Source organism: Ochlerotatus camptorhynchus, unplaced genomic scaffold (genome assembly GCF_037179485.1).
Source record: "Ochlerotatus camptorhynchus isolate MF236.1 unplaced genomic scaffold, CSIRO-AGI_Acam_v1.1 ptg000203l, whole genome shotgun sequence".
NCBI classification, from domain to species: Eukaryota; Metazoa; Arthropoda; class Insecta; order Diptera; family Culicidae; genus Ochlerotatus; species Ochlerotatus camptorhynchus.
The window spans coordinates 4,131,348-4,155,574 of NW_027040693.1; the positions used below are offsets into that span (position 1 = coordinate 4,131,348).

General features: G+C 41.3%; 1 protein-coding gene across 3 annotated transcripts in view; it reads left to right on the forward strand.

The window, feature by feature from the left end:
- The window catches only part of Calx (sodium/calcium exchanger 3), a 771,840-nt gene that overhangs the window by 504,544 nt on the left and 243,069 nt on the right, over positions 1-24,227 (forward strand). For 2 of the 3 annotated variants that reach the window (XM_065224018.1, XM_065224020.1), the window contains exon 4: positions 7,664-7,812. In XM_065224018.1, coding sequence (XP_065080090.1) covers positions 7,664-7,812 — 149 coding nt within the window. The remainder of the gene's footprint in view (positions 1-7,663; positions 7,813-24,227) is intronic. The other variant, XM_065224021.1, reaches the window with a different exon arrangement.

Sequence of the window (24,227 nt, forward strand, 5' to 3'; positions counted from 1 at the left end):
CGGGACCCAGTGGTCTTAGAGTTACCTCTATGGTACAACTTTATTCATACGAATTTGAGTAAATTCTCAAACAGATTACTTTCCTCAAACTGGGTTGCTCATGAGTAAAGACTTGCTTTTATTCATATGACCTATTGCTTCCTTTCACAGCGGGCGCTGGATTCTCGTGTGAAGTAACGTTTAAGAAATAGTCCCAATGATGTGTTGTAAAAAAAGTACAGATTATACAAACTACATATACTACAGTTACAAACGAAATTAACTAGGAAAGCATTGTCAACTTACTAAAAATGTATAAGCCTTAAATTTTACACTTAGCTGTTGGGCGTCAAGCGCCTTCGGTCAGCAAAAAGGCAGAGAATCTTCGGCGAAGCATATTCCGTGTCAAGTGGAAATCGAAGCTCAGCATAAGACCTGTTGCGTAGTGATCGAGGTTGAACATTAATATTCACTTGTTGCAGAATTGCTTCGCAGTCGACTCTTCCTTGCAGAGGCTCTGAAAACGTCTCTTCGGATACGTAAGGGCTCGACATTGATCAATGGATCACATCATTAGAGCAGTTTAAAATGACTTTTCCTACCACTCAAACTTTAACGTGGAACAATATTTTAATATTTTTTCTTATACAACCTTGAGAAAATAGGGTCTTATTTGTAATATGTTTGAAAAGTCTGGAATTTATTGTTTCATTTCCGTAAAATCGCTGGTAGAAGGTCGTCCCAAAACTGCTCGACAATATGATTAATTGACAGCGATTCTCGTAGCTTGGAAGACGAAATGGTGGGTATCTCCGAGGCAGCTTACGGAGCGCGAAGCGAAGAAAACGTCGTTACACAGATTCAATTCACTCGGCCCCATTATTTTAGTTCGGGCTCCAGACTGCAGAGCAGCATTCCAACGTAGATCGTACGAGAGAGCAATAGAGCGATTTTAAGCAGTAAATGTCTGTGAAGTTCTTAGTAATCTTGAAGACAAAGCCAAGAGTTCTGGACGCTATTTCGACGACATAATTATTAGACATCTAATAGAGCATGTTATTAAACACTATTACACTGTTTGAATACAGTTGAATTAAAGCGTCAATGTATGTGAAAATAACTCTTATTCATTTTGTTATTAGATCAAACTTATGGTGTTAAATCAGGAAGACATTCAACGTTTATATAGCTTTTTAATAAGTTAATTAATCAGAGCAAACAGCGCACACTGTTACTTTTTGCCGTTTTCGTGCGCTTTTTCAATAGCTTCTCAAACATTGATTTAAGGAGTATAGTTTGTTCAAAGATGTTTTTTTATATGTTAATCCGCTGCTTTTGATGTAAACGGTTTGGTGATTAATCCACCTAAAAAAGAGATCAAAAAATGTTTTTTTATCTATTTCAGATAGAGACTTAACGTCTTCAATAAAGTTGTAGCAAATGTTATTTTAAGTAACTTTGCTCAGAACACAAAATTTCTAGCACTTATATAGCGTGAAAGGCCCCTTTAAATCATGTTTTTAGTATAACTGATGTTCTAGACATCTTACAGTTTTGGTTTCTTCAACAACTATATTTAGCAAGTTTAGACACATGCTTTTGCTCAACATTGTAACTAATTATCTCTTGAAACAAAAAAGTTATTCTTAAATAATCGATATTTTTAGGGGTATTTGCTCCTCAAATAACTATCTCGGAGCAAATTGGCACAACATTCTAGGAAGGATTCTGAATCTATATTTGTTTTACTGACGAAAAGTCATAAAAACATGTGACAGCACGCGATCTTTTAGGTGTTTTTAATAACTAAAAAACTCCTGCAAATGTCTAATTTTTGAATACATACAGGGTGCGTGAAGAATTTTTGCAGTAAATGGCATATTTGAGAAAAAATACACCAGTTAGTTATTCTAGCAATGAATTTTGTGCGATTTATTTTCTTTCGCAACATATGGAAGTTGTAAGTAAATTTATTCAAAAAAATTGCCTTCCCTTTCGACGACTGTAGTTAGACGCTTCCGGAAACTGCAGTATGCACGTTTTAAAATGTTTCGATCCATAGATGTCTGCACTGCCTTGATTTTAGCTTTTAGCGACTTAAGTGTGGTGTGACGGGTTCTATTGGTATCCCGTTGGACGACGCCCTATACAAAATAATCCAACGGATTGATATCGGGACTGCTTGGGGGCCAAATTTCTTCCTCCCAAATTTACGAGAAATATTTTCCGTAAGCCATTTCTGTGCTTTATTAGCAGTATGAGCAGGTGCTCCGTCTTATCACTTTCCCAAGCCTTTTTTAATATTATACACTGTTCTTTCAGACACATTTACCGACCGAATTATTTCTTTCATGCATACTCCGGCGCGCAACAAAGCGACAACGGCTGACAGATTGCTCTCTTGTTTCGACATCTTTACGTTTACTCAACATTGTTTGTTTAAATCTTACACCTAACAGTATAAGCTATCCAGTGCTGCCAAATATATCTAAATCATGATGCACAAGCATGAGAAATTACTATTTGAAATTTACTGCAAAAATTCGTCACGCACCCTGTATTTTAATTTTAAGAGACAGCATGTTACAATGTTCTGCAAAAATATGTTTTTTTGTACGGCAAACAACTTTGTAGAATATATTAAAAATATCGAAAATCTAGGAAAAAAGTTATACTTAAAACAATGATTTGAAGGAGTATACTATCTGCTTTTTTCCAAGAATCGCTGATTCTGGTTGCTCGCGAAGTTGTTGTTTGAGTAGCTTCTTTATTAATTTCTGTCGCATCCTTTTGCTTTGCCTCTCGAAGCTATATTTGCGTTGCAAATGCCAGCTGATTCGGTTGGTAGCGATTTCTTATACAAACTGATTATTTCCTTTTCGTTGCTTTGCAATCTTCGAAAGGGAATTGCTCTTTGACCGATAGTTACATCTTTCAGAGCTTATAAAACTTTTGAAATGTTTTTTGAAGTATTCGGAGCAACGTCCTAAAACCCTCTGCTTTGAGCAGCCGGTATGTTTTTTTTTTAATTTTAGAAGCAACAACCATAGAGACATCGGAATTGATTGCGTAAGCTTCGATAACGTTCTTGTGAACATTTTGAAACTCCAAGTTTATCAAATTCTATGGTTAAGAACAAGAGGCAACAAAAACATTATTATTAACATATAAATTAAACAAAGTTAATCACTTCTTTGCATTCCGGTTCTTGAAATAATCACATAAGCATACCTGAAGTTGATAATTCCGCCATTTTTTAACGGTTTGCAGCAGTTCACCTCTTCCGTTTCTACTCTTATATAATTTGACAGCTTACTATCAATAAAACGCATAAATTGGTTTACTCAAGATAAAGTTAAATTTAATACTCCTTCAAATAATTGTTTTGAGTGTAACTTTTTTCGTAGATTTTCAATATATTTAACATATTCTATAAAGGTGTTTGTCGTACAAAAATACATATTTTTGCTGAACATTGTAACATTCTTTCTCTTAAAATTAATATATGTTTTCAAAAATAAGACATTTGCAGGAGTTTTTTAGTTATTAAAAAACACCTAAAAGATCGCGTACTGTCACATGTTTTTATAACTTTTCGGCAGTAAAATACTTATAGATTCAGAATGCTTCCTAGAATTTGCGCCAATTTGCGCCGGAAATAATTATTTGAGGAGCAAATAGCCCTAAAAATATCGATTATTTAAGAATAACTTTTTTGTTTCAAGAGATAATTATTTATAATTTTCAGCAAAAGCATGTGTTTAGACATGCAACATATAAATGTAGAAGAAATTAAAATTGTAAGATGACTAGAACATCAGTTATACTAAAAAACATGATTTAAAGGGTCCTTTCACGAAAAATGATGCATATCTCGCAATTTGTAAGAGCTAGAAATTTTGTGTTCAGCAAAATTGCTATGAATAACATTTGCTACAACTTTATTAAAGACGTAAAGTCTCAATGTGAATCAGATTAAAAAATATTTTTTTGATCTCACTTTTAGGTGGATTAATCACCAAACCGTCTACATTAAAAGAAGCGGAATAACATATGCAAACACATCTTTGAACAAACTATACTCTTAAAATCAATGTTTAAGAAGCTATTAAAAATGCGCACGAAAACGGCAAAAAGCAGCACTGTGCAGCGGAAGAAAGGCGCATCTATCGATCTCAATGAGATTTTTTCAGCACATAATTCGACAACCCGTTTTATTCAGCATTGTACACTGTTAAACAGCATTTATTCAATATGGATACTTATTTGTGTCTCAGAATTGTTTGTTGGGACTACCCCTTTTTTCTATTTACTGCAAAATTATCATAGTTGGCAACACTGCCAAAAAAAATTATTTTATCAGATTCCTTGCAAAATTCTAAGCTGAAAACAACAGCTAACATTTTCTGTAGCTCGATTTCGGGCGAAGATATCATCGTTTTAAAATGGCATAGGGGAAATGGATACAATGTCGGCCTAAATGCCCCTAATTTGGGCCCATACATAAATTCAGAAATCGACTAAATTCTAAATAGCGACCAAAATATTCATAAGTACCGTGGAATCACCAAGACCCTATTAAGTGTTTACCTTAATGTGTAATATTGAAACAATCTACGTTAGAATCATTATATTTCCCTAACAATACTAGTTATATTTTTCTTACCGAGCAGTACATTTTTGGTAGGGTTTTTGTTATTTTCACTAAATCCAGGATCTTGTAACTATGTTGTTACAAAAATCTGTGGAACAGAATAACACAATTTACAATAATCTTTTCATGTCCTTCTGGTCGGGATTGCTCTACAAATATTTCAAGTGGACGGGACTGGGATTGAACCTGATCTGATGCTCGCTGAGCATCCAGGGTGAAAGGTGATTCCTGTCAGTGTTTTTTAAGCGATTGGGTTAATCACACACATGTCTCCATATTTTTCCTTTAGAGTGTGTTCAAATTTCAACACGGCATGCACGGCATGCATGTTTGTTTTGAATTTTCATTCGTTTGATACTCGTGATAATCATGGACGCGAAAAGGGAACTCGTGATAAGCCTGTTTTTGAAGCATCATAGACCGTGTTCTATTTTTAAGACGCTGAAACCACTCGGAATAAACGAAAGATTCATCTTTCGCACCATTAAACGGTACGGTTCGTGGAAAATCCCTCCCAGACCAGGCCGAAAACGCAGTGTCAGGACTCCGGAAGTTATCAAACGAGTGAGAGAGTAAGTAGTAAGTCTGGGCGTAAGATGGCCAAAGAACTCGGAATGTCGCAGCCAACGATCAGGAGTATTTTCAAAGATGATCTCGGATTGAATGCTTACAAAAAACAGCGGGTGCATGGTTTGACTGGAAAGTAAAAGATAGCTAGAGTCGAAAGATGCCGGAAACTGCTCAAACGGCACGGTGATTGCAAAATTCTGTTTTCGGATAAGAAAATGTTCCTGCTACAGGATCACTACAACCAGCAAAATGATCGGATATATACTGCATATCTTGCTGATATTCCTCGTGACAAACTGGCTGTTCAAAGATTCCAGAATGTTTCCAGGGTGATGGTATGGGGATGTTTCTCCAAAACATTGAAAGTTTCATTGGTGTTAAAATCAACGGTAAATATTACATCGATAATAACATAATAAGAATACACCATACTGCTTCCAACAAGACTCTGCACCGTCCCATCACGCAAAAGTTACACAGGCTTGGTGTAAGGCCAATTTCCCGGATTTCATTTCGTCGAAAGAATGGCCTGCCTCCTCACCCGATTTGAATCCTCTCGACTTCTTTGCATGGGGTTTCTTTGCATGGGGCTACATATTAGGCGAACTAGGGAATACCAAGGGACTAACCGTTGAAAATTTTTAAGCAAATTTTGGTGAAAATATGGGACGAAATGCCTCAAGATCATTGCTGAGATTTGTCATTGTCATTGCCAGACTTTTGCGCGATATTGACAAAATTGTTTTTCACATAGTCAATGATAGACTTGATCCTCAAAAAAATTTTTGTCAAAATCTTATTCATTTTTTCGTCAATGACAAAGATTGACCTGGTAACAGAAAGGGTAATTTCTTGCATTCTGAGTCACATTATTGTTATCCAAGCTGTTCAGGACGTAGATGCTTGTTCACTTTAATGGCTCCATGTAATTGTTTTCCTCAAACCATTTAATTTCATTTTAAATTTAGCTAATAAACAAATCAGCACATGTTCGTTACTGACAAAAATGCAACTGACAATTGAAATGGTTTGCCTTGACGATGACTGTTAACTCAAACGAGTGACCAAAGCAGAATTTTGAGTATCACCGTGTATTGTCGAAATTGTGCAGCACTGCTCAAGATATCGTGCGTGCCAGCTGTAACGATTTTCAAAAACGGATGTGGCTCGTAATTAAAGGAAAAGGAGACAGATTTGAATTGGACTAAGTTAAGACAAATGTTATAGATACACGAAACAGGAAATACACTGAAAAATTAATATCACATCATCTTCTCATTTTTATGACCATATACTTTACTGACAGGAATTACCTTTCACCCTGTACACTCGGTTCACTGAAGCATTGCACCCGGCATGCAATGCCATAATTTTTTTTTCTATAGCAAAATGTTCACATGTCTGCTTAAGATTAAAAAAAAACCTTCGGAACACATCTACAAATTATCGCCGATTTCGGTATTTTTTGCCGAAATCTCAACAGCTGGAACTGTTCGGTAAAAATTAGGCAGTTGAATGTATTTTTTTAAAGCTACAAACAAACGAAAACTCCACTACAGTGGCAAGATTTGATCATTTAAATAAGGTTGAACGTGTTTTGAACATATTTTTGTTAAAATCAGGATTGAATCTATAGGACAAAGCTGTTCTAGCTGTTGTGACTTCGGTGAACGATTACCAATGACAACAATCATTTCTAAGTTTGTAGTTTTCTTCAGTTTTAGCATGTCTACAAACATCTTCACAAAACATGGAATGTCTTCAAAAAATCAACAGGGAACAAATGTCGGTACAAAATAAAGACATGTCATCAAATGTCAATCATCCATGGATAATGGTTTGAATTAATACAGAGCAGAGATGTAGGTCATAATACGGCAATAAACTTCAAAAAAGGTTCACGACCAACTACTGCGTTCTTCACTCGACAATACACACTTAGAAATAAATATTTGTACACTAGACGTAATCATGGAACGTGAACGTATCATCTTTAACGTTAATTTTGGAACGTAAACAAACATATCATGTAAAATTAAGTGTTTCGGAATCAAAACATAAGCAACTCAACGAAAAATGCGTTTCATTGAATTGATTGTTTCCCGTTTCTTTCAACTGCTTCTTATGCCATAAGGGCTGCTTGCATGCGTGTCGGTGTCAGGGTACCGAAATTAACATGACTTTTTCGAAGTGTGTAGCATAACCCATAATCGCGCTTTACGCTGTGGCATTCATAGTCCAATTATATGTAACGTCCCATCCCTCCATTTGTGTTTCCATTTTGACTAAAAACCACTTCCGAGTTGTTGTTCATTTCTTTATGTTGTTTGTTGTGTGACTATCGTTATTGCTAAGACTCGTCTTCGTCCCGCAGTTCCGCAGATCGCCAAATTCCATTTTAACTAACATACTTTCGTACTTTTTCTTCCCCCTCGTCCACATATGCTCTCGCCACTCCAGACGACGAACTGACAGGGCTCATCGAAGCGGCGGAGCAGAAATCCCCCGAAGAGCTCACGGAGGAAGACAAGATGGCACTTCTCGGCAGGCCCAAGGCCGGTGATATTGTCAGGGCACAACTTAGGGTAAAAGAAAGTAAAGAATTTAAGGTAAGTTTTAACGATCGAAAACAATGCTATGACTGTTTACTTTAGGGAAAAGTTTTCGACGAATGCTCTAGAACTAATTGCCAACATTGAAAACAGATAAATCAACATACTGTCGCCTTAGAGAAAGAAAATAAATTCATACATTCTCAACTTTGTTGGACCCCGGCCCATAAATCCCGCTGCGATAAATCGAATTTATGGCCAATATAAAAAATCCAAATCGCCTTACTCGCTATTCCTCATGTTATCTTGCACAATGTATGATCCTCCTGATCGAATAAATTACCGACAAAACCAGTCGAGCTAGGATCATGCGTCGTTGGGGCCAATTTAATTAAAGGCGAGAGAGCGACTCGATTAAAACCGTTGAGCATCCTTGCCCCACAAACTCCGAGCCATAATCATAGTTGTTAAATGGCATTATCGCCCCGCTCGGGCCAATCTGCTCGAAGGGGTGGTGGGACCAACTTTTCAACCGCTCCCCAGTCTCGAATTTATCTAAGCATTTTATTACATTCGTGTGTTGGCTTTTGCCAGTAGCAGCGTTGAAATAAAAAAAAAACTCAAACAGAAGGTCGATGACGACGACGACACAATGTTGATTTTGGCAACCTTCCAGTGACTTTCGCCCGTCTGATTTTCACCGGAATCCACTTTTCCTTTTGTTCGGACCAAAGTGCATGGAACTCACTCGGTACACTCATTTCTGGACTGATTTGAGACTTCAGCGTAACTGTGCTTGTAAACAATTACTTCAATCACCGATTTCCCGCGAATAAAAGCTCGATATCGCCAACAAACTATGTCAACTGCAAGAGGAATCACTTTCCTACGTGATTGTGGTGTTACTTTGCGAGATTGAGCTTTTGAGTCAGTGTTTACAAAAACAGTTACGCCCAAATCTCAAATCAGTCCGGATTTCCACTCGAGGCAACGTGAAAAGGAGACGTTCGTCTGAATTTTAAAGCTCCACTCCTGTCTAGGCGACCACACGGGCGGCAGTCAGTCCAGGCACGTTTTCCGTAATCATGAGAATGGGGTCCCGTTCCCACGGGTGATTGAGATGAGGCGAAAAGTTTTGTTGGCAGTGTGGAGTCTGACGAAGGTCTGGATGCCAGGAATTATAGTCGATTGCTTTCCTGTTTATTCCACTTTCGCTTTACAGTTCCAGTTCAATAGCATTGCAAATTGAGATTCAACCCCCGTACAAGTGGTGGGTAAAAGTTCGGAAAACGGAGAGGGCGATTTGCAAAAAAAAACATAGCATTTTAAAGGAATGATAGGATCAGCATCACCAACCCTAAAAGCTTCTGAAATGATATAGATAACGCTACCTAAGTCAGTCATCAACCAACTCAGGTCATTCGTATGTTCAGTTTTGACAGATCTGGGTGGATTCTACCCAAATTTGGGTAGTTTTGAAATAGCGTGTACAGTGTTCAAGATTGTTACGAAGCTTGGAGAAACCTGTTCTCTTGAAGATTTACCGAAATCTGAGCGCAAAAAGGGGGCATCAGACCAGAAAAAGGAGCTGGCAGCAGTACGCCTTTTGTAATTGCATAAACCGTGTTGGACATAAGCGTCGGAACTGTGCAGAATATCAAAAAACGTAACAATATCAGAACCTACTAGAAGCAAAAAGCACCCAAAAGGACGGATTCACAGAAAGCTTCTTCGAAAATACGGTCACGGAACTTGTATGATGTTCTCCTTCAAAAGCCGAACCGGTGCATTTTGATGGACGACGAGACGTACGTCATATTGGATACCAGTACACTTCCCGGGCCACATTTTTTCAACGCTGAGCAGATGTACCTGATGATGTGTGCGATACATTCGAACCGAAAAATTTGGAAAAAAAAGGTTTTGGTGTGGCAAGCCTTTTGCTCCTGTGGCTTGAAAAGTTCTTCTTTTTTTTTGGTCTTTATTATAGAGATTTTTAGCCATATGGCTAGTTCATATCTTAAGATAGTAAAAAATATAGAGAAAAAAGAATTGGGTTCTCAGAAGGAGATTCCCAATCTTGGTTGTGGTACATTTATCTTGGTAGAATAAAAAGGTGTAGAAAACTGCCAAAAGGGCCAACAAAGTGGAAATACAAACAAGGAACACTCAGATATTGTTGTAAAGGTTCGCCTCCTTTAGGAAGGTGATGAGGGCGGCTGCTGCCGGGGACTCGTCGCCCAACAGGATGTGCTCCACGGTGGCTGGCACTCCGCAGGTTTCGCAGGTCCTCCGGAACGGTGTTCCTCCGAAGTTGTGGGAGACTCTACTGTGCCCGGTGCACAGCCTTGACATCACTCGTTGTTCTCTTAAGTTTGGTCAATCCTTCCAGGTTCCGGTGTTCGCCTTGATCTTCCGAAGGTGGTGTGTCCTGTTGTTCCTCCATTCGGTGTCCTAGGCTCTCCGAGCCGTCCGCTTGATCCACTTTTTGACATCTTGGAGCGGTACATTGCCAGTGAACCTGGGTCCAGTGTGGCCTGAGACGGCGAGGTGGTCGGCTGTTACGTTCCCTTGGATCCCGCAGTGACTGGGTACCCACATGAATACAGTGTTGGGTGGCGCATGCTTTACCGTCCCTTGGATCCACGGATGCTTCGGTGTTTCTGTTGTTAGGGCCGATATCACGCTGTGTGAGTTAGTTACGACTAATATCGGCCGGTTGGCCGGTAACTTATCCACGTGGAGAATGACCGCTGCCTCAGCTGAGAACACCGAGCATTAGGTCGGAAGCGATCTGCTCACAAGCAGACCATCGCCGGAGACCCCCATTCCCACTCCGCTCCTGGAGAGAGAGCCGCCGGTGTACCTAACTTCATAACCTTGGTAGTGCGCCGCTAGAATTTCGACAAGTGTCCGGCGTAAAGCCAGCGAGTTGTCTCCTGCCCTGAAGTGGTTCTTGATTCGGCTGTCAATTTTGTTCTTGTGCGATTGCCTACTTCACCGTGCCAGTGGACCCTGGCCACTCGAGGGAGATTTACGTCGGCGGCCGTGCGGTGGAGTCGGTTCGTCTCGTCGAGGAGAACGATCCTGTTGTTTCCCGACGTTTTAGCGAGAAAGGCAGCGGCTTTGGTAGCAGTAGCTGCGGTGAAAACGAGCCGAAAAGGTAGGATACCGGCTTCAACGCATATAGCGTCGGCCGGGGTAGAGAGCAGGAGACCGGAGACTGTTCGAACGTAGCCGTTGTACACCGGTTCCAGAATCTGGACGGCTTTCTCGGCGGCAAGGCATTTAATCTCTACACCGTACAGTAGGCGACTGTCGATGATGGCTCGAGCTACGCGGAAGTGGATTTTGCGATTGTTGGATAGGTGGGGGCGAGAGATGGTCTTAATCAGGTTGGACCAACTGCGACAGTCCTTCTTTACTTGTTGGAAATGCGGCTCAAAGGATAAATTCCGATCGAGGAGCACTTCCAAGGCCCTCACGGTGTTTTTGGTCGGTATTGCTTGTTGTTTAATCATGATGGGTGGGGCGACCCCGGCGTAGTGGTTAACATCCATACCTCTCACGCCAAAGTCACGAGTTCAAATCTCATCCCCGGAAAAGTCACGAATGACCGAAGAGTGTTAAAGTGACTATAATAAAAAAAAAAAAAAAAAATCATGGTGGGCTGTCCGTTGTTGCGATGCCTAGTGGTACATATATAGCAGCGCACGCTCTTGCCGGCGGAAAGCTGGAAATCAACAGAGTCAGCCCATATGACCACCGAGGAGACTGCCGCTTGCGCTCTCAGTTTTGTCCTCTGCAGGGTAGGACCCACCGTTACAATGAGGACGTCATCCGCGTAGACGAAGATGTAAACGTTTTTGGATAGTTGGTCAAAGACCCCATTCATGGCCACCAGGAAGAGGGAGACCGCGATCACCGAACCCAGTGGTACTCCGGTTTCCTCACTGAAACTTCCGGATTGCACGTTTCTGATCGAAACCCGAAAAGATCGGCCGGTCAGAAAGTTTCGGACGAAGTGAAGGATGTGTCCTTTCAGATCCCAATCAGCAAGCTTCTTCAATACAGCTGGTGTCCATGTTCGATTGAACGCTTTGGAGATGTCCAGCGAGACGATTTCCGCGTGATGACCTAGGTCCTGTGCCTCCATCAGGACTTCACCAAGAGTGGCGAAGTAGGTGGATGTGCCATACTCTTGCCTGAAGGCGTTGCCGATGGTCAAGCAACCCCTTCGGCTTCAAGATATTGTTGCAGCCTCCTGTTGACCATCCGTTTCAGGACTTTGGCCATGCAACAGGACAGTGCAATGAGACGTAACCCAGTGATGTCCTTGGTCCCGACATTGGTTTTCGGTAACGGTATAACAAGGCTTTCTCTTCATTTTTCCGGGTATTCTTCAGCGGTCCAGAGTTGGTTGTAAAGATCGAGAAGTTTCGTTTTGTCTTCGGGTGGAAGGTGCTTTAGCAGCGGGTAGCCGATTTCATCCGGTCCGGCCGAGTTTCCGTTGCTCCGACTGAGAGCTAACACGAGTTCTTCCCAGGAGAGTGGGCTGTTGATCGGTAGGTCGTCGTTGTCTGGAGGAATTCCCAAGGCAGACACAGAGGACAGAGAGGGGCCGACTCGCTGTCGGAAGCTTTCGTTGTACTCCGAGATGCCGGGTACTTGGACGAAGTATTTGCCCAGTTCAGGGGCTCGTTACGTGAAGAAGGATTAGTAATTTCCATTTAATTCCACTACTTTATTCGCTTATCCTTGACAGATACGCGTATTTCGTCCACAATCCACTTCTTCAGTGTATTTTACTAATACTCGTATACGAAAAGAAGAAGGATATTAATTGGGCTTTTCGTTAAACATATTTCCATGATTGGACACTCACGAATAACATCTCAAAAGGGCAAAAATACTCAAGTTATACGATTAGTGAATTTAAACTTAACGAGTATCTCTAAAATAACAACTTTGGACAATTTAAGCACTATGAGCTTTTTTGTTGTAAATTTAATGTGTTTTAATGTTTAAAACATATTCGATAACTGTAGGTAGTATTTCGGAAAATAGTTCAATTATTCATCACTTTTTGCTTATGAATTACCCAGAAAATACACATTGTCAGTGAGTAGCACTTTATTTAAACTACAATATAAATATAAATAAATAATTTAAAAATATATGTACACAATACTTGTCCGAAACTTCGCCCAAGACACCATCTCGATCAAACAAATCGTTCGCGAGATATATGTTTTTCTATTGATGCGTATCATTTTTGCATAAGCCCTTTTCAAGTGTTAATCGTGTACAAAACAAGGGAACCAAATATGTTAAATGGCATGTGAGCATGAGCATGATTGACCGCCCACGGTTGCTACTCTGTTATTGCCAGACCAGCTGTAATTACACAGAGAACTAATAGACGATGTTTGGGACTAGCGATCATCCTCAATGTGTAAAAACTGGTGATCTCAAACTAGGCAATACCAGCGCTGGCCGCGCCCGAACACAGGTCAAGAAAGGAAGGGGTAGGAATTGTTTGTTGTGACACACGCTTTGATGGAAGCCGAGAACACCTCTGCACTTCCACGAGGAATCACTGGGATATTGGGTAATAGGGTTGGGTTTGCAGCAGGGTTCGTTTTGGTAAACGATAAGCTGAATTGATGTCCTAACGATCATATAACGCGAAGGAGCTTAGGATTGTCGGTATTATGCTCAGTAAGCAAAAACGATTGCCACTAGGCAGACGAGCTCCTTTTAAATATTGAGTTGCTGTTATTACCATGTAGTCATGTTAACAAATAAAACGATTGACCAATCTTGAATGTGGATGAGATTAGACTAATTATGTTCTGCTCAGTAAGCACAAACGGTTGCTCTAAGGCCACCGAGCCCCTCATATCACATTATACCGTTACTCAAGTTGTTATAACTATTCAAAGCCGGCACCGAAGACAACGAAAAGTTTTACAAAATACACGATAAACAAGCGATCTTACCATCAGAGATGCAAAATATCATGACACTCACTCGACACTCGTCAACGCATCAACCGACTATCGCTGACAGAACGTTTTGTCTAGCAGTGAGAGGTAGAGCCATAGCAAACAACAATCACCAGTAATGGTCGCTGCTCACAGGCAAAACGTAACACTCGCTGCTGATGATGTAAAGCATAACAAAAACAGTGAAGACTTCTGCAGTACGATGATGATAAAATGGGAAATGACATAAACGACTCGGCACGCCCGATTGTGTGACTTACAAACAAAGGTGGCAAAATTAAACAGAAGCTGTTGGGCTCACTCACCAACACACTCACATAAGCAAGCAAAGCAGCAACTGATTCAAAACGAGCACAAATGAGTGCCGTGATTGTCGGTGATCGTGATGGATCACCACCGAAGACGACATTCAGCAGTTGCTTTTTACTTCTTTCGTCAACTTGATGGATGGTCATGGAGAGTGCTTCGACAAGCACATTGATAGGAATATACTAAGCGTTACTACCATTAGCTGTTTGGCGATCGTGGTTGTGATAGGTTGCAACTCTGCTTACCATAAATTTTTAATATGAAAGAACTTGGGGCCACGTTTTTCTGCTCAGTAAGCAAGCCACTGCAACCGACGATCTTTCAAATCCTAAAACTAAAAGCTATGAAAGAGTACTTAGGCCTTCACTAAGTTCCACTTTCACGCGACGTTCAATGTTTCGATTTGGTTAAACAAGCTATTCAAATGAAATTACGTTCTTAAATTTCACTTGGTATGTAATAAACAACAGAAATACGCGATAATTCATATAGTTTCAGCGGTTGATGGTAAATTTTAAATATAATAACGGTACTGCCTACGGCGACTACGACAGCGATTACGACGGCACCTACGACAACGACAACAGTGAATTTGTAACTTACCATTTGTCTAGGATAAAAAAAACCTTTGCCTGCACCTCCACTTGAGCTTTATGTCTGCTATATGTCACTTTTTGCAAAAATATCTAATAGCAATTACCTATGTTGTAATACTTTCTGCATTGCCATGGTCATCTGGGAGTTGGTAAGAGTTTAGTACTTTCTCCAGGAACTGTTTACGGCCACCAGCTATAACCCGTCCAGTCTAGGCCATATCCAGCGAGGCATCATTCAGCTTGCTCGCAATATCCGACACTGGCGAGAGACCAGCAGACGAGCATTTTTGGAAGCTGTAAACTCGCTGATTCAAAGCAACGTCGGCCATCGAATCACCTCCAAAACTCAATAGATACGGCGCACAATAGATACGTTTTCGGGTTTTTGACAGATAATGCATGGGCTAACTGTCAAAAAACCTGAAAACGTATCTATTGTGCGCCGGCCTTCACGGCGGTCACATTATCAGCACTTCCCCAGCAAATTTACCAACCGGACCGTGTTCAAACTCGCACACGGTGACGATAATCTCGATTGAACTACACGCCGAAAGCGTAACATGCCTCCCGGTAGGCAATGAAAATCACAAGCACACTTATACACCGCTGGTTACAAAAAACACACCCGTGCAAAAAACGGATCCAATAAACGTCACTCTCGCGAGAGCAAAACGGCAAATAAAAGGGGCTCGGTGAGCAATTTTGTGATGCCACAAATTTCTGGTCCGGGAGATAAAAAAAATAATCAAACAACGCAGATAGCGACATCTCTTCTGATGCTAGCAAACATGATGAATCACGTTTTCTTTCTCGATTCTAAAACTTCCCGGAAAGCGAGAAAACCCTCCATCACACACGTATAACATATAGTCGCTATATTAATAGTCTGGCGGATAGGATTTCGATCTATCAAAAAGCGGAACCAATTAAATTTATTGTAGACCAATAATTGAAAAGGTAATATCAACTTTTATAAACAAAACTGTTAATTATTCTTTCCTCGCCAATCCAATGAAAATTACTAGTATAATCGGATAGGATCTAGGATAGGATAAAGTTTCCCCAACCAAAAGACGGTGTTAGTTTGCGTAGGCGAGCCTTGAGTCACGAGAAAAGCGTTTCCGAAGTTTTGTTCACAATAGCTGATGTGCTCTTTTCTGTTGTTGGTCGTGATTTGCTCGATTGGTTCCGCTATTTGACAGCTCAATTGGTTTCCGATATTCTATCCGCCAGACTATAAACTTCTCTGACGTTTGTGAAATGCACAGGTATTAGTGCAGAACTCGGGGTAAGTTATAAGTATTAGAGCAAGAAAACCTTTGAATTTACCCAAAGTTCTGCACTACTACTTGTGCAATTCACAAACGTCAGAGAAGTCAATGAATATAACGACTATAGTATAACTGTTCGGGAGGCAGAGTGCCAGCGCTAATCTGGCAAATGCAGCCCAAAACTATTAAAGCGAACGCACGCACAAAACAGAGAACAGCCTTTAAAAACACAACCGTATCCAAAGGGGTTCGAAACTGCACTCCCAATTATGTGAAATGGCATGTTGGACAATAACAAACAACTGTGCAAAGTTTCAACCTGGGGGGGACTTGCTGTCAAATCAGCCTACTGATCATCTTGTATGAAACTGGTTCCAAACGTAAACAAACGCTGTAGGTTTCTTATGGCTTGTTTGAGTTTGGAACCAGTTATGCGAGGTAGGCGACGATTGTTCGTATTTGACAGCCACCTCCCCCCCCTTGGTTTCAACATAAACGTAGAAGGTCGATCAAAAAATAAAAATAAAAATCGTCATTTGAAATGCACGCTATTTCAAAACTACCCAAATTTGGGTAGAATCCATCCAGATCGGTCAAAACTGAACCTACCCAAAAATGGGTAAACTGTGTTGGGAGTGACAAGGTGACAAATGAACAACTTCGAACGGATTCATGTCGATGTTCTTCATTTGTCAACTTGTCACTTCTAACACAGTTTACCCATTTTTGGGTAGGTTCAGTTTTGACCGATCTGGGTGGATTCTACCCAAATTTGGGTGGTTTTGAAATAGCGTGTGGAACTGATGTACTGTCGACAGTAACTGAAAATAATGAAACCTTAAATAAGGTCTATATCCACATTAATCCAGACACCTCAAAATATCGCTAAGGTATAACTGGGAGTCATTGATGAAAAAAGCCTATGATTGGTATTTACATTCCATGTTTAGTTTTCAAGATGGCGAAGAATGAAAAACACGTGCGCGAACGGATTTTGTACGGACGCAATGCAAATCTTGACTTGTCAATACGGGAACTTGAAAAAAAAAATGATTTACATAAATCCACTGTTCACGGTGTGCTCAAATCATTTTCGAAACGTTTGACGGTCGAGAGGAAACCGAGAAGTGATAAAAAACATTGGACGTGCTGATCCTGTCATGGACTGAAAGGTGAAGAGGATATTTAAGGAAAATCCGAATCTCTCTGTTCAAACGGTGGCTCGTAAAATAGGAATGTCACCTGGTTTTGTCCAAAAATCTAAACAGCGTTTGGGACTGAAGTCATATAAAGTAAAAACAGTTCCAAATCGCAACGACAGCTAAATTTGACAGAAAATTTCAGGCTCGACGTTTGTACTGCGAATATTTGACAAAGTTTTCTTGTTTTTTCATGTTTTATGGACGATGAAACTTATGTCCTGCAGGATTTCAAGCAGCTTCCAGGACTGGCTTCCTATTCTGCTATGGCCAAAAATGCTAGAGCTGAGTATTTCAAGGCGAAGAAGGCATGCCTTATTTGGAAAGCAATTTGCTCGTGTGACCGAAAGAGTAAATCTTTCGTCACTTCAGGCACAATCAACAAGGAGATTTACCAGAAAGATTGCCTGTAGAAGCGATTGCTACCCTTCATCAAATGTCACAAAGAATACCCTTTGTTCTGGCCCGATTTGGCATCATACTGTGATGGAGTGGTGCGAAGCAAATCAAGTCAATATTATACCAAAAACCCTAATGGATGGAGTTAAGGACAACGTTCGAAAGTTTTCTGCAAATTCCGAATAACTAGGTTTTGACTTCTTGTTTTTTTAATGATATAGGGAAATTTACGTATTCTCGGCAACCTAAGCAGCGACCATCTTTCTATAGCCTTTGTCTCGAAGGAACGCACACATAGGCAGTGTTGTTTTGTTTACAATCTTTTGCTGCCAGCTGCTCTAACAATTCCAGTCGAAAGAATTATCAAAAACTGTTTTGAAACGCTTTTACAAAGCTCCAATCTTCTCTAGTGAGAGCGACTATTGTGGGCAACATCTTTTTGTTCGGCAACCTTTCTATTTGAGCTGCTTGTTAAACAGCTGTGCTTCCATCGGCTATTCGAAATGAGCAGCATTTTTGTAGTGCGTGTGTTTCATTTCAAGAAAACCTTGCTAGATTGCTTTTCTCAGTGTTAAAATTATAATCAAACTGAAGCTGAAAGCCTAAAAAAAACGTTTGAATGCATTCAGCGAAGTGTTTTCGTAAGAAAATCCAGCGAAATTAGCGTTTCAATTTGGGTTGCCGAAAATAGTCTGTCATGCCGAAGCCGTCATTTTTCCTACCATTAGTCTGAAGTCAACAACTACAAAGGAAATATAATGTAAAATTTGTGTTTAACTGGATTTGTGGATTATTGTGGATACAGACCTTATATTGTATAAGACTGATGCAAAATTTGAAATTTTCGCTCCACAGTGCTCAAACGGTCGACTAATATGTCACTTCTCGTCATCTGCCGTCGATGAAACCTTTAAAGGGTGATTTATTCTAGAATCAAATCCCGTGCCGTCCTTCCTCTCAACTTTGACACATACCCAACTTCAGAAGCCCATATTCATTTTCTTCCACCCACTCGGGAAACAATCGACACGAAGCGTCGCTGTCCCATTAGAGACGGTATTTAAACAGTTTCGCGTTATCCATTTGGCTGAATGTAAATAGCTGCTTCACTTTCTGCTTGAAGTCTCCCAAAAAGTGCCCTGGAAGCGAACTTCACAACCCAAACACACTCAAGTAGATTTCAGTCAAAAAACCAATACCGACCGACCGATCGACCGCATCCTCAATCATCATCATCATCATCGCAGAAGCGACGGAAAACAGACAGACCTGCAAAGCTCCCGGAGCACCATCAGTCACAGTCTACAAGTGGTAGTAGGTACCTACCTAGTGAGTTTGAGGCGGGCTTGTGGCGGTGATGATGGTGACATCCTCGAGTTGAACTTTTTCCACTGAATGACAGCTTCGTTATTGCTACGTGACTGCCCGTTGCGCGGGAGGGAACCCCGAAGAAGACATTTGATTCCGAACAATTCTGTTCCGTTTGTCTGCTTGTTTTTCGTCTGTCCCTGTCCTGCGGGAAGATAAGGGAGGATGGAAATTCATTCGAGAATGGTAATCCTTCGGGGATCACTTGTCGCGCTGAGAGTGAAAGCGCTTTTCCTGTCTCGATTCGGTGTTGACTTGATAAATCGATTCCGCTTCGATTGGTATTTTGGAACATTGGACGATTTGCAAATTGGAGTCCAGATGTTTGGATGTGAATGCGGGGGTGTGAGTAGCAGGAGATTTAAATGGCTCATCTCTATAAATAATCTAGGGTAGATGTACCGGTCATGGCCGTACGTTACTATTAGAGAAAATGGGTTTGGAATATTAAATCGATGAATTATTGTATATATGGAAACGGACAATCAATTATGCGCATAGCCTATATTATTTTTTTTCGGAGATTTTTAGCTACTGCCGACAGTAACTGAAAAAAATGAAACCTCAAATAAGGTATGTACCGTGTACCCACATTAATCCGGACACCTTCAAATCACTGCAACTTTTGAAATATTGCACGTAGGAGTGAAAAATTTCGCTGAGTTATAGCTGGGAGGCATTGATGAAAAAGACTATGATTTATTGTTTATCAGTCAACAGGTAAAATGTTTACCCCAATGACACTTGTTCTACAACTAAATACAAAACTAACAAATAACATAAATTAACAAAAAATTCGTTAAAAACTACGCTTATTTGTTTCTCGTGACACGTTGAAATCGTACACATAATAACACCGGTTGAATACACGGGACATGCTTCGCAAAGGTTCGTGTAAGCCATAATTAGTTCTTGCCGGAGGGATGGTGATAAACGAGTGCGACCGAAGATTGCGACGACGTGTGTTGATGTCCAAGAGACTTTGAAGCGTAGGACTGTCAATGTTGCCTTGCAGAAGATCCCCAACAAAGCACGCTTTTGCCACGTTGCGTCTTGCTTCTAGTAATTCCAGATTTATAAGTAGACAACGGCTTTCATAACTGGGCAGGTTGAATGTATCTCTCCACCTAAGATGACGTAGAGAGAACCGGACGAATTTTCGCTGAACAGCTTCGATGCGTTGAATTTCATTCTGGTAATAAGGAGACCAGACGATAGACAAATACTCCAAGATAGGGCGCACAATTGAGCAGTATAAAGCTTTTAGGCAGTAAACGTCCTTGAACTTTTTTGCAAAGCGAAATAAACATCCTAGTTGCGTTGAGGCTTTAGACACAACGTACGCGACGTGATCCTTGAAGGTTAATTTTGTACCAACCAGAATCCCCAGGTCCTTGACTGTCGAATCACGTTGTAGATTCACGCCTCCCAAAGGATAGCTAAAATGGAAGAGTGATTGTTTGCGGCCAAATGAAATAACCGAACATTTGGACACGTTCGATTAATATGGCACCATTCAGCGAAGGCTTCCAGTTGTTGCAGAAAAAACGCGTCTTGTGGTTGCTTAATCATGTAGTAAAGCTTCAGGTCATCGGCATACGAGAGTTTTAGGCATTTCAAGATGAAATTGACATCGTTCATATACAGCAAGAATAGAAACGGCCCCAAGTGACTTCCTTGGGGAACACCGGACCAAACCGGAAAGGAGGGCGAAACGTGGTCTCCAATTTTGACGGACATACTTCGACCGGCTAGGTAGGATCGAAGCCAGGAAAGCAAGTTACTGTTGATTCCCAGCTTGTCGAATTTAGCAACTGTGATTTGATGATTAATTTTATCAAACGCCGCAGATAAGTCTGTGTAAATAGCGTCTACTTGTTGACCATTTTCTATTTGGCGGATCACGAACGAAGTGCAACAAGTCAAATTAGTTGTCGTCGAACGGTTAGGTATAAATCCGTGCTGATCAACCGAAATGTAGTGTGCGTAGTTCTGAACCAGCTTATGCAGAACGATCACCTCAAACAGCTTAGAAGTGGCGTTCAACGCAGCTATGCCTCGATAGTTCGAAACAATCCGCTTGCAGCCTTTCTTGAAAACTGGGAAAACATACAACTGCTTCCAGCAGTTTGGGAATACACCAGTAGCCAAAGATAGGTTGAATACACTTGCTAGTGGTGTTGCAAGTGTATCCGCGCAGCATTTGGGGACAAGAGATGGAATTCCATCCGGACCACATCCCGTGGAGGATTTTAAATCCTTTCCGGCTGATATAACCATATCGTTCGTGATCACGAACTGTAGCCCAGAGGCCGAAAGTCGAGGAACATTTCTGGTGGCGACGGCTACATCCTGCGGGTCGATGCTTTCATTAGTGAAAACATTGCTGAATTGAGAACGGAACAGCTTCAGCTTCGGACTCAGCTTCGAACAATCCATTGGTCATCGTAGAGGGCAGTCCGGATTCCATCCGTTGGTCACTGACGTTACGCCAAAAACTTCTGGGATTTGTCTTGAAGCGTCTTTGCAGATGGTCCTGATATGCGTTGTACAAACGATTATTAAGTTGGTTGCTCGCCGCCATATATCTCGTTCTCGTGAAGTCCGTCCGATGCTTGCTATGGCGTCTGAGAGCTGCCCGCTTCACAGTCTTAAGATGCTTGAGGTCAGCATTTGACCAGGCTGGCTTAGCCGGCTCGTGTCTAGACTTCACGGGAAGGAACTGATCGATGGCATACCACAGGATACCAGATATGGTCGACGCAGCGAGGTTGGCATCACAATTTTGAAGCACCTCGTCCCAATCGACATGTGCAAGGAACTCGTTCATGCTGTTGAAGTCAGTCTATCTGAAATCATAGGCGATGTTTTCAGAGGTATCTTGGAAGCGTTGCTGTGGACTTATCTTGAATTCCATTAGTACAGGAGGATGATGCCTGCAGATTTTAACGAGCGGTGATGGAGCTTGCATAACTGTGCTGTGCTCGCAAAGTTCCTCACTGACGAAGCATAGATCAAGCGTACGATTGTTTTCATTTGCAATTCCACTCATTTGTCTGAGTCCAGCGGTGCAATACGCATCAAGCAGCTTCCGTGATGCCAGGCTAATCGAGGATTGTGATGTAATCGGGTACATGGAACCATGTGGACTACGCTGCCAAGAGATCGAGCTCAAGTTGAAATCGCCTTGGATGATAACGTTGTCTCTTGGTCCTAACTGCGAAACCACCCAGTTAAGCGAATCGATATACTTTTCGATCAAAGATTCATCGCTTACTCGATCAGGGGGAATATACACAACGCATAGGTAGAGTGTTGCATCGACAGTGGCAATTGCGATCCATATTTGCTCAACCGCCGAGCCATCAGGAGGGTCGAGCATACGGGATTTAAAACTCGAGCGAACAACCAGCAAAACACCACCTCCAGTGCTTTTGTTGCTATTCGAAGGCGAACGGTCTTGTCGATAAACGGAATATGTTTAGCCAAACAACTGATTCGTTGTGGTATGTCCATTGAGCCAGGTTTCGGAAAGAGCGTAAACATCATAGGAACCGTCACTGAAGGCCAATTGGTACTCGGCGAGAGAGCTGTTGATCCCACCAACATTTTGGTAGTACATCAGGACATTCAAAGAAGCAGGTGCAGCATTACTTGCTAGAGGCGCAGTCCTAGGGATTGAAGATTCGTCAGAGCGGGGATTGCCGTTAATAATAGGATACTTGCCATGATAGGCAGCTTGGCAGACCCCATCGCCAGCGCTAGACTCAGGGCCGGGACGACTTGGATGGCAGGAACGAGAGAACTGCGACAGGTTTTCGATGATGGCTGGAGGCGCGACTGAGCTAGGCGGGTCAGGGGCTTCCGTACTGCTTTGTGTCAGGCGTCCCGGGTACGATGTTGGTGATCTTGGTTGCGTTGGAGAACGTTGTGAAGACGAATCGTAGAAAAGTGGTGGAGGACTAAGTGTCGGTGTATTGTAGCCAATAGTGACCTCGACGAGACACACGCTGGAAACGGAATGTCGATCAGGTAGTGAAAGCATATGATATTGAACGTACTTGCCTGGAAGAGCAGGCTTGAGGACCTCAACTGCAGACTCGACAACAGGACCGCGACGACTAAGATGATCGCTGGCAGCAAGAGACGGGACTGTGTCGGGCTGAGAAGTGCTATCTAACATGCGTCGCGTGGTCGTTAGTCCATCATGATTGATATTTATAGTACATTCCATGTTTAGTGTTCAAGATGGCGACGAATGAAAAACACGTGCGCGAACGTAATGCAAATCCTGACTTGTCGATACGAAAACGTGAAAACAGAAATGATTTACATAAATCCACTGTTCACGGTGTGCTCTAATCATTTTCGGAACGTTTAACGGTCGAGACGAAACCAAGAAGTGATAAAAACATTGGACGTGCTGATCCTGTCATGGACTGAAAGATGAAGAGGATATGGAAGGAAAACCCGAATCTCTCTGTTCAAACGGTGGCTCGTAAAATAGGAATGTCACCTGGTTTTGTCCAAAAATCAAAACAGCGTTTGGGACTGATGTCGTATAAAGTAAAAATAGTTCCAAATCGCAACGACAAACAGAATTTGTCAGCTAAATCACGGGCTCGACGTTTGTACTTTGAATATTTGACGAAGTTTTCATGCGATATTATGGACGATGAAATTTATGTAGCAGCTTCCAGAGGCTGGCTACCTATTCTGTTATGGCCAAAAATGCTACAGCTGAGTATTGCAGGACGAAGAAGGCATCGAAACTTCCCAAAAAACAATGTGTCGAATAAGCTTTTTAACCCTTTGTCTGTACCTCTAAAATAAAGCTAAGTTCATTGCGAAAATCCTTCAAACGGATATTAAATAAAATTCGAAATATGTCTCAACTAAGAGGCAGGCATATCAAGAAGACTTTGATGAATAATCAAGATTGCAAAAATAGTCTGAGTCATATTGACCCCAAGATACAGACAAAGAGTTGAATAAGATTCTAAAGAAAAAGCATCTAAATGAAGCTTCTGAAAAAGTTCTAAAAGAATCTTCCAAAAGAAGCTTCTTATGGAAGCTCATTCTAGACGTTTTCCCGTCGCTGCGCTCCTTTACCTAAACAACCTAAACATCCTCCATAGCTGCCAACCACCGTTTCCTGGAAATGTTGCCCGGTGGATCCTGGAACGTAAAATGATCCATTTGAGCCCTGTTCATTCTCACGACAGCCAATATCTGCTCCTCGAGCAATACACATCTATAACATTTTATAAAACCTTTGTATGACTGGTTTTTGTTGTATAGCAGTTTACTCAACATAATTTT